This window comes from Notechis scutatus, chromosome 1 (genome assembly GCF_049901735.1).
Source record: "Notechis scutatus isolate UNSWTSFEM ecotype Mainland chromosome 1, rNotScu1.2, whole genome shotgun sequence".
Lineage (NCBI taxonomy): Eukaryota > Metazoa > Chordata > Lepidosauria > Squamata > Elapidae > Notechis > Notechis scutatus.
The window spans coordinates 135299170-135316685 of record NC_142009.1 but is presented as its reverse complement, the minus strand read 5'-3'; the positions used below and the strand labels follow the sequence as shown (position 1 = coordinate 135316685).

At 38.5% G+C, this 17516-nt stretch overlaps 1 protein-coding gene across 3 annotated transcripts in view; it reads left to right on the top strand.

The window, feature by feature from the left end:
* LOC148133009 (uncharacterized) overlaps window positions 1-17516 on the top strand; it is a 92823-nt gene that overhangs the window by 63152 nt on the left and 12155 nt on the right. For all 3 annotated transcript variants that reach the window (XR_015745882.1, XR_015745878.1, XM_087946769.1), the window contains one exon: window positions 14869-14962. Coding sequence is in view for 1 of the 3 variants with exons in the window: in XM_087946769.1 (XP_087802895.1) it covers window positions 14869-14962 (94 nt within the window). In the remaining 2 variants the exon portion in view is untranslated. The remainder of the gene's footprint in view (window positions 1-14868; window positions 14963-17516) is intronic.

Here is a 17516-nt window from a genome sequence, read left to right as displayed (position 1 = left end):
CAGCTGAAGTACGGAAAACCACTCTGCCGCACAAATCAGCTGTGCTCTTAAAAAAAGGAAATAAAGCACAGGAAAGAGCAAGGGTGGGTGGGCCCACATGCTGGTCACAGCGAACCGGTTCACTGCCAGCTGATCTTTGGAGCAAGGGGTTCACCCAAACTGGACCGAACTAGTAGACTCCCACCTCTGCCCCCCACTATCCTCCCAGAACCAATGAAATGTTTTGGATGAGAAGCAAAATGGTACCAATAAAGTAACCATCCCAACCTTGGGGTAAATGGAAACCCAGTCTAATATTTCTGGAGCATTTCAGATTGATAAAACATTGAAAGTGCTCCTCTCCTTTGGCACAGCCGATGAGTCGTGCTGGATACCACTTATCCCTTCCAGCAACAGATGTGGGGGGGGGGAGTTTTGAGAGCTTTGGGCTTCTTTTATATATTCATTTTAGTGATGTAAATGGGGTTTGTGTCCTGCGTGCAATTAAAGATTGCCAGCTAAGAGACGATACCACCTGAACGAACCTTCTGCCAATCTTACTCATTCTCTGGAGGCAAAGCAAATGAAAGCAACATCTTCTTCTGAAGCAATTCTTTAAAAAAAAACAAAAAACAACAACCATCAACTGGGGGAGTGCATTCTGCATGCAGCCTCTCGTGATGAATATTTTCCAAGCAGCAAAGTACGATGTTAATCTATCTCAGCTCCAATTGGTGCCAGAGAAGATTTTGTGAGGACCTCCATAATGCTAATGATATATTCTCATGCATCTTAAACAGCCCGCTGATTATTCCAACAGCCAGGCCTCCTAGGTACTCGGTCTTGACAAATAAAATGAGACCAGATGTCCTGATAAGTGCATACATTTTAATAGTAAATAAATGAGGCTTCGGTAGTTCTGCTCCTGTGAGCAAGGGAGTTGGCGTCCAGCTGCTTGTTTTCTTCTGCAAACAGCTGAATAAATACATTCCCTGTATAATATGATTTTCAGCAAGAAAATGATTACTTGGTAGCTCAAGCTTCAAATATATTTCCCCTATGATTGTTTATCTGGAAGCAGATGGGATATAGTTCAATGACTTTCTAATAACTTTGCAAACTCATCCTGGTGCAGAACCATGTCAGGAACAGACAATTTTAGAAGAAGGTCTCCCAGGTGGTAGGTTGGCTTTTCCAGACTTAAACCTTATGGGACTCAAGTTATCCATTCCCCCATCCCCATCACCTCTGACCTTGTCCAAGGGTTAAAGATTTGCAAATCCACTTCTACTTTTCAGTCTATCTATAGAAGCAGTTAAAATGAGAAGGACCAGGAAAATGTTGCTAGAATTGGGTAGGTCTAGTTTAATGAAAAGAAGGCCCTAGAGGGTAGCATGATAGCAGTGTTAAAATATTTGAGGGGCTGCCACAAAGAAGAGGGGTCAGACTATTCCCTAAAGCACCTGAAGGCAGGACAAGAAGCAATGGATGGAAACAAATCAAGGAGAGAAGCAACCTAGAATGAAGGAGAAACTTCCTAACAGTGAGAACAATTAACCAGTGGAACAAATTACCTTGTACGTGCCCCATCACTGTCGATTTTAAAGAAGAGATTGAACAGCCATTTGTCTGAAATGGTAAGGGGCCTCCTGCTTGAATAGGGGGTTGGACTAGAAGACCTCCAAGGTCCCTTCCAACTTCGTTATTCTGTTAAGGCTTTCTCAGGGAGGGGGGTTGCATCTTTTCAATTCCTTCTCTAGAGTTGCATCTGTGTTTTTTGTTTTTGTTTTTAATAAAACCTCAGAGTAAGTTTTATTCCATTCCTCATTGTATTAATTAGTGTGAGGTACTTAAAGAATATTGTTTTTTGCTGAGTCCCGGTGGTAAGGCAAGGACGAACAGAGGTGCAGAAGCCCGTCCGTGGTTTCAGTTAATCTCTTTTTGTGGTTGGTGCGATCCTTTGAGGGTGCACGAGTCCCGGAGAGATTTGTGCTGGCGTGGGGGAGAGTTGGGCTGCAGTGCGGGGAAGGCAACCCCCCTGCAGTGAAGAGGAGCCCCCCAGAGCCCAACAAGCAAGAAACAGCCGCCTATCAATGGCAGCTCCAAAGTCTGGACTGCCACCGATGTAAAGAAGCGAGTGAGTGACAGTTTGTGGGATCATTGGTGAAGAGTGTGGCAGAGAAAATTAACAGCGGAGAGGATGATTGGAATGCTATAGACTTTTATAAGGCTGTTACAAGTGTCTGTCCTGAGCCCTAAAAGGAAGTGGCCAAAATGCGGATGCGAGGCAAGTGAAAGTGAAGGGGCTTGGCAGACAGAAGAAAGATAGAGGACAATAACGAGTAAAAAGGGAAGTTTACGAGGTCGGGAGATATACCACACCAATATTAATAGAAGGGAATCTAGCAGCTGGAAGGTGACTGGAAGATGTGGAGGATTTGGACTATTTCATTCGATTTTTATGCTGAAAGACTTTATTAAATCGGAGATGGCTGACAGAACAGAAACAGTGCGGTGCCACAGGTGATACTTAGAAACCCTGAAGTTATTGTAACAATATAACTGATGTAAACCACTTAACTGCCCTTCAGGGAGTATACTGATCTAACTGAGGAGGTGGTTCCATCTGAAGAAAATCAGGAAAATTGAACTTAGGAACACTAAGAGAAAAAGGAAAAGTGGAAGCTTCTGAATGTGTGGAGATACCGTGTAATTACAGTCACTACTCAGCATTTCTTACCTCCCCACTTCTGGTGCGTTTGGAGTGTAAGCTCTTAAACTTAGAGACGGAAAGCTAAAAACTTACTTTAAAATTCCTTTTCCCCCTTCTTTACTCCCTTTTTCCTGTATACATTTGCTCATTTTTTCTTTATTCCCCCACCATCCTGCACTATGATGAACTATCTCTCCTTCTTCAATCTCTCTTTATAATGATTATAAATATGTATACTGGGGAAAGGAAAGTTGATTGTTGTAATTGATTGTTAAATAATTGAATTAACTGATTTAATTGATTTATTAATAATAGTTATAGTTATACTTTGATTAGATATATAGGGAAAATAGTAAGAACATTATTATTTAATTAATAACTATAGGATTTTATATATTAATATTATAATTCATCGTGTGATCACAATTAATCCACTTGGGGATGAATGTAATACTGTTTGTGTTCAAGAATATTTAAAATAAGGTTAGATAATACATATATTTATTTATAATATTTAAATATAGTTGGATTTGTATATAATATTTATATTTATATTTATATTTATATTTATATTTATATTTATATTTATATTTATATTTATATTTATATTTATTTATATATATATATATATATATATATATATATATATATATATATATATATTTAATTACGTGAAGTTATGTATAGAGGCTGAGCATTGAGGCCTTACAAAATTATATATGTGATTTAGAATTTGGATTTAAAATAATACAGTGATAATATTTTTATCTATAAGAACTTATACTCCAGTAATTAGCTAAGAATACAGCTATCCAGCAGATAGATAGATTAAGTAATTAGATACCGGTCAATCCTAATATAGAGATTCTATTACTGAATGTTAATTTGGGATAATATAATTAATGTATTACAACAATAGAAACAAATCTTAAAAGAAATGACTTCCACAACAACCACAGCTCTGAAAACTGGAAGAAAGGTCACCTCGACGTTAACAACTACATCGGCAACAACTTTGCCCATGGCACAAAAAACCATTGAAGAAACATTACCAGTGGAGAAACAAGCTAACATCTCGAATGCCAACATCCAATCAATTCTGCTGACTTTACAGGAATTGATGATGAAGCTGCAAGAAATAATGATGAAAAATCATAATGAGACGAGAGCAGATATCAATGAACTAAAAGAGGAGATGGGGAAATTAAAAGCAGAAATGAAAGCAGATATCTCCAAAGTAGAGGACAAAGTTGGATTATTACAGCAGGCCTTGGAGAAAAATGAAGCAACAATAAAAGAGGTAGAGAAAAGGACAGAACGAACTGAAAGGAAATTAGAAAGGGTAGATGAAGAATTAAAGAATGCGAGCAAAGAAATGGAGGACTCACTGGTCTACCTAGAGATGGATAAGGCTGCTACATACTTGAGATTCCAAAATGTAGTGGAATCCAAAGAAGACTTGGAACAACTAATGGCAGGAATAATTGGCTGGTCTATTGGAAAAGAATAAAGATGACATCTTGAGGGAGTTTGATGAGGGTTAGCACTAATTATGCGAGACGCCACAAAGGCCCAAGAGAAGTCCATATACAATTTGCGAGAAGGAGTGTCCGGGATATCATATATAGGATGTCAAGAGATGAAACAATCACATATAAAGGCAAATAAGTCTTGGTTCTCAAACAAATACCAAGAAGAGTAAGAGAACAAAGATGAGATTATAAATTCTTAGCAGCTTACCTAAATCAGAAAAGAATCATATTTAAATGGCTAATCACAGAGGGGATGTTAGTTTCTTGGGATGAAAGGAAAATCAAAATAGACTCCATGGAAAAGGCCCAGGAATTTTATGAATGATTGGTAGGCCCGGAAGACCAGAGCAGTAAGGATGAACTGGAAACGAACTCCCAGGAAGATCAAGGCTATCATAAGAACAGAGATGGAACTTTAGGAAATCAAGGAAATACTCAATTACAATAGGAGAGAGAAGAAAGTAGGACACATCTTCAGGCACAAGGAGAGACTGGAGCCATTACAAGACAAAGAGCTAAACAGAACTAATTAAATGGAAGAAGAAAAGAAACTACTATCAATTAATATAAATGGTTTAAACTCGACGATAAAAAGGAAAAGGATAATAGCCAAACTAATCAAACAAAATGCTGATATAGTATGTCTACAAGAAACTAATATAAAGAAATCAGATGAAAAATACTTAGAATGTCCGAAATTAGGGAAGCTATTCACCGCATCAGCAGACGCGGGGAAAAAGAAAGGGATTGCAGTATATATTAAAGAGGATTTGAAAGCAGATTTAATATGGTTGGATTCTGAGGGAAGAACTCTGGTTTTGCAGATCTGGATTAATGCCATCCCAATTCTCTTAGTGCCATCCCATCTACGCCTTGAATGGAGATCAAAAAGTGTTTTTTAAGCATCTTTATGGAAAAATAGTAGGATTGGAAAAAAGAAATATTTGATTCATAGGAGACTTTAATTCTATTGCTGATTATCAAAAAGACCACAGTAATGGGGGAAGGAACAAAGGGGAAAAAAGAGAGCTTCCCAAAATATGCATGGAAATGATGAAGGAGGTAAATTTGATTGACATATGGAGAAGATTACATCCTGAGGAAAAACAATTTACATTCTATTCAAATCCTCATCAAATATGGACACGAATTGATATGGCATGGATGAATGGGGAAATAGTAAATGAGATAAAAGGGATTGAAATTCTACCCAATGAATGGGCAATGAAATTCTACCCAATGAATTGGATCACAATCCAACTCAGATAATATGGAAGGGTAGGGAAAAACCCAAGAAAAGATGGGCGTTAAATACTCAGTTAATAAGAGAAAAAGAATATACCAACAAACTCAAGGAGGAATTAAACTATTTTTTAAAGGAAAATGATAATGGAGCAACTATGAAACAAAACATTTGGGATACAATGAAGGCAGTAATAAGAGGTATAACAATCTCTTATAACACCAAGAGGAATAAGGAAAAATACGCCCAGCAAAACAAATTACAACAAAAAATTAAGGAATTAGAAACTCAATTACAGAGTACCCCAAAGGATTCAAAATTGCAACATCAGATAACAATAACTAAACATAAATTTAATTTAATTGAACAAGAGAGAATGATTATAAATTTGAATACAACTAGACAAACTTATTTTGAGCATGCCAGTAAGCCAGGGAGATGGCTATCATACAGACTTTTAAAAAAGGAAAGAAAAAAGATTGATATACCAGCTAATAGATGGAAAGGGGGATATACAACAGAAGATAGAACAGAAAAAAAGAAATTGCCCATAAGTATTTTGAAGAGTTATATAAAAAGGAAGAAGTTAACAAAGATAGGAAAAGAAACTATTTAGATGAAATGAAGGATAAAGCAATTGGGGAAGAAATGGAAGAATTATTAAACAAAGACATTACTTGGTTCGAATTGAAATCAGCAATAGAGAACCAGAAAAACAACAAATCCCCGGGACCAGATGGGATCCCAGGGGAGCTGTACAAGGCAATAGCAGAACAAATAGGACCTCTTATGGTAGAAGTTTTTAATGATGTCTTATTGGCAGCCAGGATGCCGGATTCATGGAGGGGGGCATTGATTTCGCTGATCTCGAAGGAGGATTCAGATCCCCAATATATACAAAATTATAAGCCAATTTCATTGTTAAATACTGATTACAAAATATTTACTTCTATTGTAGCAAGTAGACTAAAAAGAATGTTAAATGAGCATATACATGAAGACCAAAATGGATTTCTCCCGACCAGACAAATCAGGAATAACTTAAGAATAGTATTAGATGTTTTAGAATTTTATGAAGCCCACCCTGAAAAACAAATTGCACTTATGTTTTTAGATGCAGAGAAGGCCTTCGATAATTTAAATTGGCAATTTTTAATCCAAAAAATTTATAATATGAATTTAGGCACCAAATTTGAAAATATTATAACAACCATTTATGATACACAACAGGTGAATATTATAATAAACGGGGAATATACCCTTTTATAAAATAAAAATAGAAAAAGGAGTCAGACAGGGCTGCCCACTCTCACCCCTGCTCTTCATATTATTGCTAGAAGCATTATTAACGCGAATTAGACAGAACCCAGACATAAAAGGATTAAAGGTTAAGAAAGAAGAATATAAATTGCAAGCGTTTGCGGATGATATGATTTTTTTCATTGAAGAACCAATAAAAAGAGGACAAAAATTGATGAATGAATTAGAACAATTTGGAGCAGTAGCAGGACTAAAAATTAATAGGAAGAAAACAAAATTAATGACCAAAAATTTAACAGAAAAACAGAAATTAGAACTAGAAGAAGTTATGGGAATACAAGTGATAAAGAAAGTTAAATACTTAGGAATATGGTTGACAACATATTGTAAGACACTTAAGGAAAATAATTATGATAAATTGATGCAACAGGTAAAGAAGGATTTAGAAACATGAGGCAAGCTGCAGCTTTCATTATTAGGCAGGATCGCTGCTTATTAAAATGAATATTCTTCCAAAATTCCTCTATATATTTCAGACGATCCCAATCAAAATACGCAAAAAAAATTTTTGAAGAACTTAATAAAATAACTGTAAAATTCATCTGGCAAGGGAAAAAACTAGAATAAACTTAAAGGCAATGCAGGATATGAAGAGCAGGGGAGGGCTGGCACTTCCAAATTGGCAGTTGTATTATAGTGCAGCCTTTTTAGTATGGTTGAAGGAATGGGTGAATTTAACCAATAAGAGAATATTATTCTTAGAAGGCCATGACTTAACAGAGGGGGTGGCATGCTTTTTTATGGGATGTTGGGAAAACTAGCCAGAAATATTTTCACAGACACCTAATCAGAGATTCATTATTGACTAATTGGAAGAAAATACGGAAAAAAACACTATTTAAAAATACCAATTTGGATCTCAACAATGGAGGTGATGATTCACCCAAGTAATCTGGATATTACTAAAATGATTAAATACAAGGACCTATTGGATACTCAAGGAAATCTGAAATAGTGGCAAGGTCTTCAAGATCGGGGATTAAAAATTGATACATTGGCAAATCAAATTGGCAAATCAAATAAATAAATAAATAAATAAATAAATAAATAAATAAATAAATAAATAAATAAATAAATAAAATATTTTCACAGACACCTAATCAGAGATTCATTATTGACTAATTGGAAGAAAATACGGAAAAACACTATTTAAAAATACCAATTTGATCTCAACAATGGAGGTGATGATTCACCCAAGTAATCTGGATATTACTAAAATGATTAAATACAAGGACCTATTGGATACTCAAGGAAATCTGAAATAGTGGCAAGGCCTTCAAGATCGGGATTAAAAATTGATCAGTGGGCATATCTTCAAATTCAAAGTAGATATAAACAGGACAAGAAAGAATTTGGAATTAACAATAAACTCCAGCAATTAGATTAAATTTTATTAGGATCAGGCAAAAAAATTTTTCAAAATTATTTATTAGAAGTAGAATTAGAAGAAGAAATTGTAAAGGGAACATGATAGCCTGGAGTAGGAATATAGGACATAGTATCACCATAACAGAATGGGAAAAGGTCTGGGGTAGAAACAATAAAATTACAAAATCGGTAGCATACAAAAAAAATGCTTATAAAATGTTTTATAGATGGCACCTTCCTCCTTCAAGATTAGCGAAGATGCACCCCAATATGAGTCTAAATTGCTGGAAATGCAAAAAAAAAGAGGGAACTTTCTTCCATATGTGGTGGTCCTGTACAGAAGCTCAAAAATATTGGCAGAAAATTAGAAATTGGCTGGAGGAAATGACAAGAGAGCAGATCAAATTCAAACCAGAGTCCTTTCTATTAGGGATCTTTGATAAACAAATACCAAAAAAAGTGAAATATATAATAATACATATTTTGACAGCGGCCAGATTGGCTTTTGCACAATGTTGGAAACAGCCTCATGCTCCATCAGAGGAGATGATTATTCAAAAAATTTCAAGTTGTGCAGAAATGGACAAATTAACCTTGGCATTAAAAAATAAAGACACTTCAATATACTACAACAGCTGGAACTGCTGGTACAAATGGATAGACCAAAGATAGATTTCACACTAAAAGGCAAAAGAGGATAGGATAGAATCATAGTAGTGATATACAGATATATGTATAGATTAAGTGTGTATATGGCATAAAATAAGGATAAAAAGGAGGTCTCACAAACTGTTGAAGATGAAAATGTTTTTAATTGTTTTCTATCTTTTTCTTTCTATTTTCTTCTTCTTTTCTTTTTTTCTCTTACATTTATGTATGTGCTGTTGGTCTGTTTTAATTGTAAAATCAATAAAATTTATTTTAAAAAAAAGAATATTGTTTTTTGGCTAATTTGCTATTTAGATTTCGGACTTCCTTGGCTAGAATGGTGGCGTTTGATTTGTTGTAGTTGAAGGTCAGATGTAAATCTTTGCGCTGAGTGGCTGAATTGTAAGGATCCCTCTCATATGTTCATTCCCAACTCATCCAGCCAGGATTGTGAAGTGTGTGAGGCAGCCCTGATTTATCTCAGTGATTTGCCTTATAGCCTCTTCTGGCACTTGGGCTAACGAATAGAGTCTTGCCAATATTGCAGGCATTGGAGGAGGCAGTTGGAGCAGGTTACATGATGCAACAGGCTTGCTTTTCTTTTCCTCTTGGAAGCAAGGGAGCTCCACTGCTTTCAGAAACAGATTCAGTAGAATGGAATGGAATGGAATGGAATGGAATAGAATAGAATAGAATAGAATAGAATAGAATAGGAATAGGATAGGACAGAACAGAATAGAACAGAACAGAACAGAACAGAACAGAATAGAATAGAATAGAATAGAATGAATAGAATAGGAATTAGAATAGGATAGGATAGGATAGGATAGGATAGGATAGGATAGGATAAGACAGGACAGGACAGGACAGGACTAGGACTAGGACTAGGACTAGGACTAGGACTAGGACTAGAATAGAATAGAATAGAATAGAATAGGATAGAATAGAATAGAATAGAATAGGAATTGATAGGATGGATAGGATAGGATAGGACAGGATAGGACAGGACAGGACAGGACTAGGACTAGGACTAGGACTAGGACTAGAATAGAATAGAATAGAATAGAATAGAATAGAATAGAATAGAACAGAACAGAACAGAACAGAATAGGAATAAGAATAGAATAGAATAGAATAGAATAGAATAGAATAGAATAGAATAGAATAGAATAGAATAGAATAGAATAGAATAGAATAGAATAGAATAGAATAGGAACAGGAACAGGAACAAGAACAGAACAGAACAGAATAGAATAGAATAGAAACAGGAACAGGAACAGGAACAGGAACAAGAACAGAATAGAATAGAAACGAAGGAACAGAACAGAATAGAATAGAATAGAATAGAATAGAATAGAATAGAAACAAGAACAGAACAGAACAGAATAGAAGAGAAGAGAAGAGTTTGAAGGGTTAGGGTTCTTCTTCTTGAAGGTCTTCTAGTCCAACCCCCTGCCTAGGCAGGAAACCCTATACCATTTCAGACAAATGGTTGTCCAATCTCTTCTTAAAAACTTCCGGTGTTGGAGCATTCACAACTTCGGGAGGCAAATCATTCCATTGATTAATTGTTCTGTCAGGAAATTTCTCCTTAGTTCTAAGTAGCTTCTCTCCTTGATTAGTTTCCACCCATTGCTTCTTGTCCTCAGGTGCTTTGGAGAATAGCTAGACTCCCTCTTCTTTGTGACAGTCCCTGAGATATTGGAACACTGCTATCACTGCTATCTCCCCTAGTCCTTCTTTTCATTAGACTAGACATACCCAGTTCCTGCAACTGTTCTTCACATGTTTTAGCCTCCAGTCCCCTAATCGTCTTTGTTGCTCTTCTCTGCACTCTGTTTAGAGTCTCAACGTCTTTTTTACATCGTGGCGTGACCAAAACTGAATGCATTCATCTGTACTGTCAATGATTCATCTGTACTGTGGTCAGCTACCTCTCAGCCTTAATTCTGAGGCAAAGAATGTGATAGCTCCCTTGATGATTATAGTTTATGCTTTTTGAAATAGCACCCACTTGGCTTGTATTGAACGTCCACATACATAATACACTTAATGGTCATATTGTTCAAGAGCTGTAAATGTATTATCTGTTTTCAGCCCTTAGGACAATGGGGTAAATGCAAGGTATGATGCTTAGTTTTGAAGCATGCCAATTTATTTTTAATTCCCTGATGTTGTGTTGTTGTTTTTAAAAAGCAATAGTTTTAAAAAGTAGACTGGGGCAGGGAGCTTGGTGGATCACAACACCATATCCTCAGCTATTGCGGCAGACAGTTTTGCTTTGTAGATAGTCCTCGGCTCACAACGGTTGAGCCCAACATTTCTGTTGCTAAGCAAGACGGTTATTAAATGAGTTTTGCTCCCCTTTGTGACCTTTCTTGACACAGCTGTTGTGTGAATCCCTGAAGCCATTAAGTGAATCTGCCGTCCCCCATTGACTTTGCTTGTCAGAAGGTCACAAAAGGTGATAGATAGCATGACTCCAGGACACTGCAACCATCATGAATATGAGTCAGTTGCCAAGCATCTGAATTTTGATCAGGTGGCGATAGGGATGCTGCGATGGTCCGTACCTGTGAAAAACAGTAATAAGCCACTTTTTTTCATTGCCGTCGTTAGGGTTACTAAACGAACTGCTGTAACTCGAGGACTACCTGTATTGGGAATCCTTACTGTGAAGTTATTCCTTAAGAGGGACTCTAGGCTGAAAGCATGGGGCCTACTTCTAAATTCCAGCAGAGATGAGACTCAAACCAGAAGTTCTTGTTTCATTGCTATTTTTCTTCTCCAATACGCTACGTCTGATATCTTACGCAATGGATGGGAATCAAGACCAAAGTCATTAAAATTAAAACTTCAGCAGTACCAGACGTTACTCTGTAGATCAGTTGCTATTGCTCATCATGGCCTTTCTTATGAGGTTATGAAAATGAAATCAGAAGAGCCGCATATACTGTCTTAAGGGTGAGGGTGCGGGAGAACAGAATAAAAATGCAAAGTGCCAGTGCTAGTTGCAATCTGGTTTTCAAGAAGATGTTTGTTTTTTTTAATCTTCATCCCACATCCCCTTTAAAATCTTCAAAAACCTGCTTAACACTGCAGTTTATCTGCGTTTGGTTTTCATGGTTTATCTACTTTTAATTTCTGCACTGTTTGCTCATAATTGCTTGTAAATTGTTGGCACATTATTACGCTTTCCTGTTTGTTTTCATTGTGGCCTTAATATATTCAAGCTACTGCAAGAAGGATTAAATGCATACCATGCACTTTAAAAATGTATAAAATAAGCAAAGAAAATCCTGAATAAGCCAGCATGCCAGCTCCACTAAGTTGTTCCTCTGCTGGAGATTAACTGCCTGTACCTATGGTGGTTCTTTATTTATTTATTTGTCAAACATGTACAAGATAACAAGTATAGGTATGAACATAAACATGAACAAAGGAAGTGAATACAGATAAATGGGGATAGTGAGATAGGGACGGTAGGCACGCTGGTGCGCTTATGCATGCCCCCTTTAAGGACCTCTTAAGAATGAAGTGAGGTCCACGGTAGACAGTTTGAGGCTGAAGCTTGGAGGGGCTGAGGCTGTAACAACGGAGTCAGGTAAAGCATTGCAGGCATTGACCACTTTGTTGCTGAAGTCGTATTTTCTGCAATCGAGTTTGGAGAGGTTTACCTCGAGTTTGTATCAGTTGTTTGCCCATGTATTATTGTGATTGAGGCTGAAGAAGTCATTGACAGGCAAGATGTTATAGCAGGCAATTTTGTGAACTATGCTTAGATCGGACCACAGGCGGTGCAGTTCCAGATTGTCCAGGCCCAAAATTTCAAGCCTGGAAGCACAGGAAATTCTATTGTGAGTGGAGGAGTGGAGTACTTTTCTCGAGAAATACCTCTGAACCCTCTCAATTGTGTTAATGTCTGATATACAGTGCAGTTCCAGGTGGACAAGCTGTATTCGAGAATTGGTCTGGCAAAGGTTTTGTATGCCCTAGTTAACAATTCAATGTTGCCGGAGAAGAAGCTTCACAAAATAAGGTTAACAACTCTTAAAGCCTTTTTGGCAATGCTGTTACAGTGAGCTCTGGGGCTTCGATCATTTGAGATAAGTACTCCTAGGTCCTTGACAGAGTGAGGGTCATCTACGATATCGCTTCTGTCTAACTTGTATCTGGTGTTCTGATCTTTTTTTTTTTTTTTGCCAATCTGTAGGACAGAGCATTTGTTAGTTGAAATTTGGAGTTGCCAATTGCACGACCATTCTGACACATAGTCAAGGTCATTTTGCAGGGCCTCAGCATTGTCGGTGGTGTTAAATAATTTTACATCATCGACGAAGAGGATACAGCTGTTTTTAATGTTGTCACATAAAGCAGAAAGAGTGTGGATCCTAGGACACTGCCTTGGGGGACACCACTATTAACTGGTACTGGATTTGATTTTTCCCCCTATTTTGACCATTTGTTGCCTGTTTGATAGGAATGTGCTATCCACTTGTGCAGGGGTCTGGAGATGACATAAGAACTAAGTTTCAGCAGTAGTTTGTCATGCACCGCTGAATCAAAGGCTTTGCAGAAGTCTATGTAAATTGCGTCTATTGCTTTACCCTGGTCTAGATGTGTGATCCAAATGTTTTTGCAGTGTAGGAGTTGCAGATTACAGGAAAAAAAATTTCCTGAAACCAAACTGCTTGTTAGAAAGAAGGTTGTTTGTTTCTAAGTGTAGGGGGATGGATTGGTTTATAATTGATTCCATGACTTTACAGGTGACGCAACATAGTGAGATTGGTCTGTAATTTTTTAAAAAATAAATAATAAATTATAGTTATTTATAGATAAATAAATAAATAAAATGTTAACATTTATTTGCTTTTGGTTATCTTCTATTTGGTTCCACTTTTGGCTGCTTCTAAGTAAACATTATTGAGGAAGTATGGTACCTTAGAAAGGCTGTAAAACACTTTTTTTTAATCCTGGTCTGAATTTCCCATAGTTGGAATTTCTTTAAGGGAGGGGTCTGCTGAGAACCAGTTTGGTATAGTGGTTAAGGCACCAGGTTAAAAAAATGGGAGATGGTAAGTTAGGGTCCCAATTTTAGCATGAAGCCAACTCTGGGGTTTTGAGCCAATCCTTTTCTCTCAGCCCTAAGGAGGTGACAATGGCAAACCACTTCTGAAATCTTGCCATGAAAACTGCAGGGATTCGTCAAGGCATATCCAGGAGTCCATACTGTCTCAAAGGAATAAACAACACACACACACCTCAACAACCAGGGTGGTCTGCCAGCCATTTGTATTTTGGAAGTTCTTCGGTTGCCAAGTCTTTGAATCCTGCCCTCCCCACCAAGTCAAGTTCCCTGCAGGACAATGGAAGAGAATCGAGTCTTTCTCTGTTCAAAAGAATCAAACCTGGGAATGGAACAGGAAGCTCAAATAAATTCCCTTCCATGAGCTGGATTATGTAAATGTGTTTTCTGGCTAAGTGAAAGACAGGCAAACATAAGACCTTGGGTGTTCGCTTCCCAATAAGGTTATTTTACACAGAGACCTTAATGTTATAATAGCTTCATGATCCTGAACAGGACAGCTTACCAGCCGGTGTGTAAATTGAAATGCAAACAGACAAGATGGAAATTATGAATCACTGGATCCATCATTTATGTATAAATCATCCAGAATCTTAACAGCAAACACTTTGTACATTGACTTTGACCGAAGCTTCCTGACTCAATATGCGTGAGTACAATGGAAGGAAATTGTCTTTAAAACTCAACCCTTCAAAAAACAAAAAAAGACACATTCTACTTGGCAAGATTTCCTGGGATAACTAGAAAGAAAGATTTATTTTTATTTTTTACTTTAAAAAAAGGTTTAGACTTTTTAAAACTATATTTGTGATTCGTCGTGGAAGACAGCATACGGCCTGAAACCTGACAGTTCTATTGTTTAACTTTGTTGCTTTCTGTACATTCAGATTAGTAAGTAGAAATTTGTCTCTGCACAAAGAAGAAGTGCCATTTCTCTTCATGTATTAGGAACAAAATGTTAAGTATCTTTTCTTTCCAGATAAAAATAGATCCAGCACGGGGAGAATAAAAGCCTTTCCCAGCCAATGTTCTACCAGTGTTGCTGACAAACCATCTGTAGCAAATGAGAACAGGTAAGAACGTTCATTTCATCCGAAATCGAAAAACCATCACGATCCAGTTTAAGTACAAAATGCAGTGTTTATCAGAAAGGGAAGCCACTGAGGCCATATGTCCAAATAAGTTTTAAAATATTACTTTTCCAGACTCATGAACTGCACGATTTGTGTTTAAGAGAACATTTCCCCCCCCCCCTCATACAAGGTTTTCTGTTTCATTTGGTGTTTCATTTGATTCCTGCTGAAGATTTCCCAGTCCTTTGAAATAGACTGGAAACTACATATAAAGAAAGCAAAAAAAAAAAAAAAAAAAGTCCCACTACACCAGCAGAAGTCTGCTGCTGATACAACTGGAACTTATCACATATTTCCTATTCTCAACCAGCATTATCCTTTTTGGACAAGCACTCTTCTGTTAGTAAATTGATATTGATACTGATATGTTGATGATATATTGACACTGCTGTTATGGTGCCCAAGGTGCTCAGATGCTCAGGATCTCCTATTTCATTTTAAATTTCAAAAAACCCATATTCTCCAAATAAAAGAATAGCCACGAGCATCAACTTTATCTGTAATAATGGTCTGGTCTCCAAAAGGCCCCAAAAGTTTTATAGAATTTTTTTTTTAAATGATGTCTGGCCTACAATGAAGTACTTTTGTTAAGTCTGGGCGGTGGGTCCCAAGGAGAGACGAGACTCGAAGTAGTGACAACAGCTCTTTATTAGGAAACCAGATACTGAGACAAAAACTCCCAGCCGAGGCAGCTCCTTTTATAGAGCTGGCTGCGGCTAGGCAGCCTATGACATGCATTTGAGCTTGCCGCGCTTGGTTTTACCCAATCGTGGCAGCAGAATAAGAACCAATCAGAACGCTTAGTTTTGTTCAATCACGGCCCGGCTTTTCCGGACCAATAGGAATGCAGGCCTACAAAAGCCTGCTAGTATGGAACACCCCTCCCCTCTTGGTTCCGTCTAAGGGGCGGGGTAACGTAATCACGCAAGTAGGTGGGTCTTCGTACCTGCCTACTAGACTTGCGCAGTTCACAATGTCTCTGTTCACCATCGGGTTCGGACGGGCTCTGCGTCGCTCTCCAGCTGCAAGATGGAACTGCCTGGAAGGGTGAGCTGGTCCTCTGGCTGCGACTCCCACCTGGTGATTCCGGGTCGGTTGAGTCGTTTGCTCTGCTGCTCCCGCCTGGGCTCTCTGGGCTGGTGGAGCTTGTCTGGCTGCTGCTTCCAGGCGAAGTGCCCGTCTGCCACGACTCCCTTCTGGCTGGTAAGTATTGTTGGTTTTTGTTTAATGTCTGTGGGGGATGTTCTACTTGTACAGATGTTCGTTCATTTTTTGAACTTGAGGTTTCCCCCCCCCCCCTCTGATTTCTTGGTTGGAGTCTATGAGGGGGGAAGCGGCCAGCCTGGATCTTAGCTGGTCAATATGACGTTTCCACGACCTCCCATCGCTGGTCTAGAGCCTGTAGGAGCAGGGGCCTGTGACTTGGATGATTTTTGCAGGGATCCAAAGTGGGTCCCCAGTAAAGTTTTTGGCAAATACAGTGTCTCCTACCTTGAAGGCGTGGTGCTTGCTGCTGGAACCAAGGGGTTTTTCTGGAGTGTAAGCAGGGTGCAGGCGGTCTAGAGGTGACCTGAGTCTTCTGCCCATTAATAGCTCTGCTGGGCTCTTGTTGGTGGTGGTATTTGGTGTGATATGTTGTAGAAGAAGCATCCTGGTGATCTTCTCGTGGATGTTGCCATGTTCTATTTTGTGCAGAGTTTTTTTTGTAAATTGAACCATGCGTTCAGCTCTACCATTCGCCGCCGGGTGAGCTGGCGATGTCAATGCATGTCGGATGCCGCGGTCTGCCAAGTATTGTTCAAAAGCCAAGGCGGTAAATTGTGGCCCATTGTCAGAAACGATAACATCTGGCAGACCATGCGTTGCGAAAAGTCTATTTAATTTCTTGATGACAGCTTCCGTGGTGGTTGTCTTCATTGTGCTCACCTCGAGCCAATTTGAATAAGCGTCAACAGTGATTAAGAAGGTGTGCCCCTTGGTTGGCCCTGCGAAGTCAATATGGATGCGCAACCAAGGGCCTCTGGGTGTTTCCCATTCTAATGGTGGGGCCTTAAGGGGAGCCGAGCGAGTCTCTTGGCATCTGTTACAAGCGGCGACCCAGGTTTCAATTTGCTTGTCCATGCCTGGCCATCAAGCGTAGCTCCTGGCCAGGGCTTTCATGCGCACAATACCAGGGTGCCCATCATGCAGCAAGTCTAAAACTTTTTTCTGTAATGTCTCTGGTATTACTACCCGATCTCCCCACAACACGCAACCTCTTTGCGAAAAGAGTTCAGTTTGCCGGTTTTTAAACGGTTTAAAAAGTTCGTTTGGCTCGGTTTCTGGCCATCCCCTCTCCACCCAGCTGAGAACTCGCGCCAAGCGTCTGTCCTTCCTAGTTTCGTGGGCGATGTCTTGCGCGCTTACTGGTGGCATGGGGATCGTTTCAATTTGCAAGACTGGTAATGTGGGTGCTGGGTCCTCTTGCAAGTCTGGCAAGGGGGAGCAGCTTAAG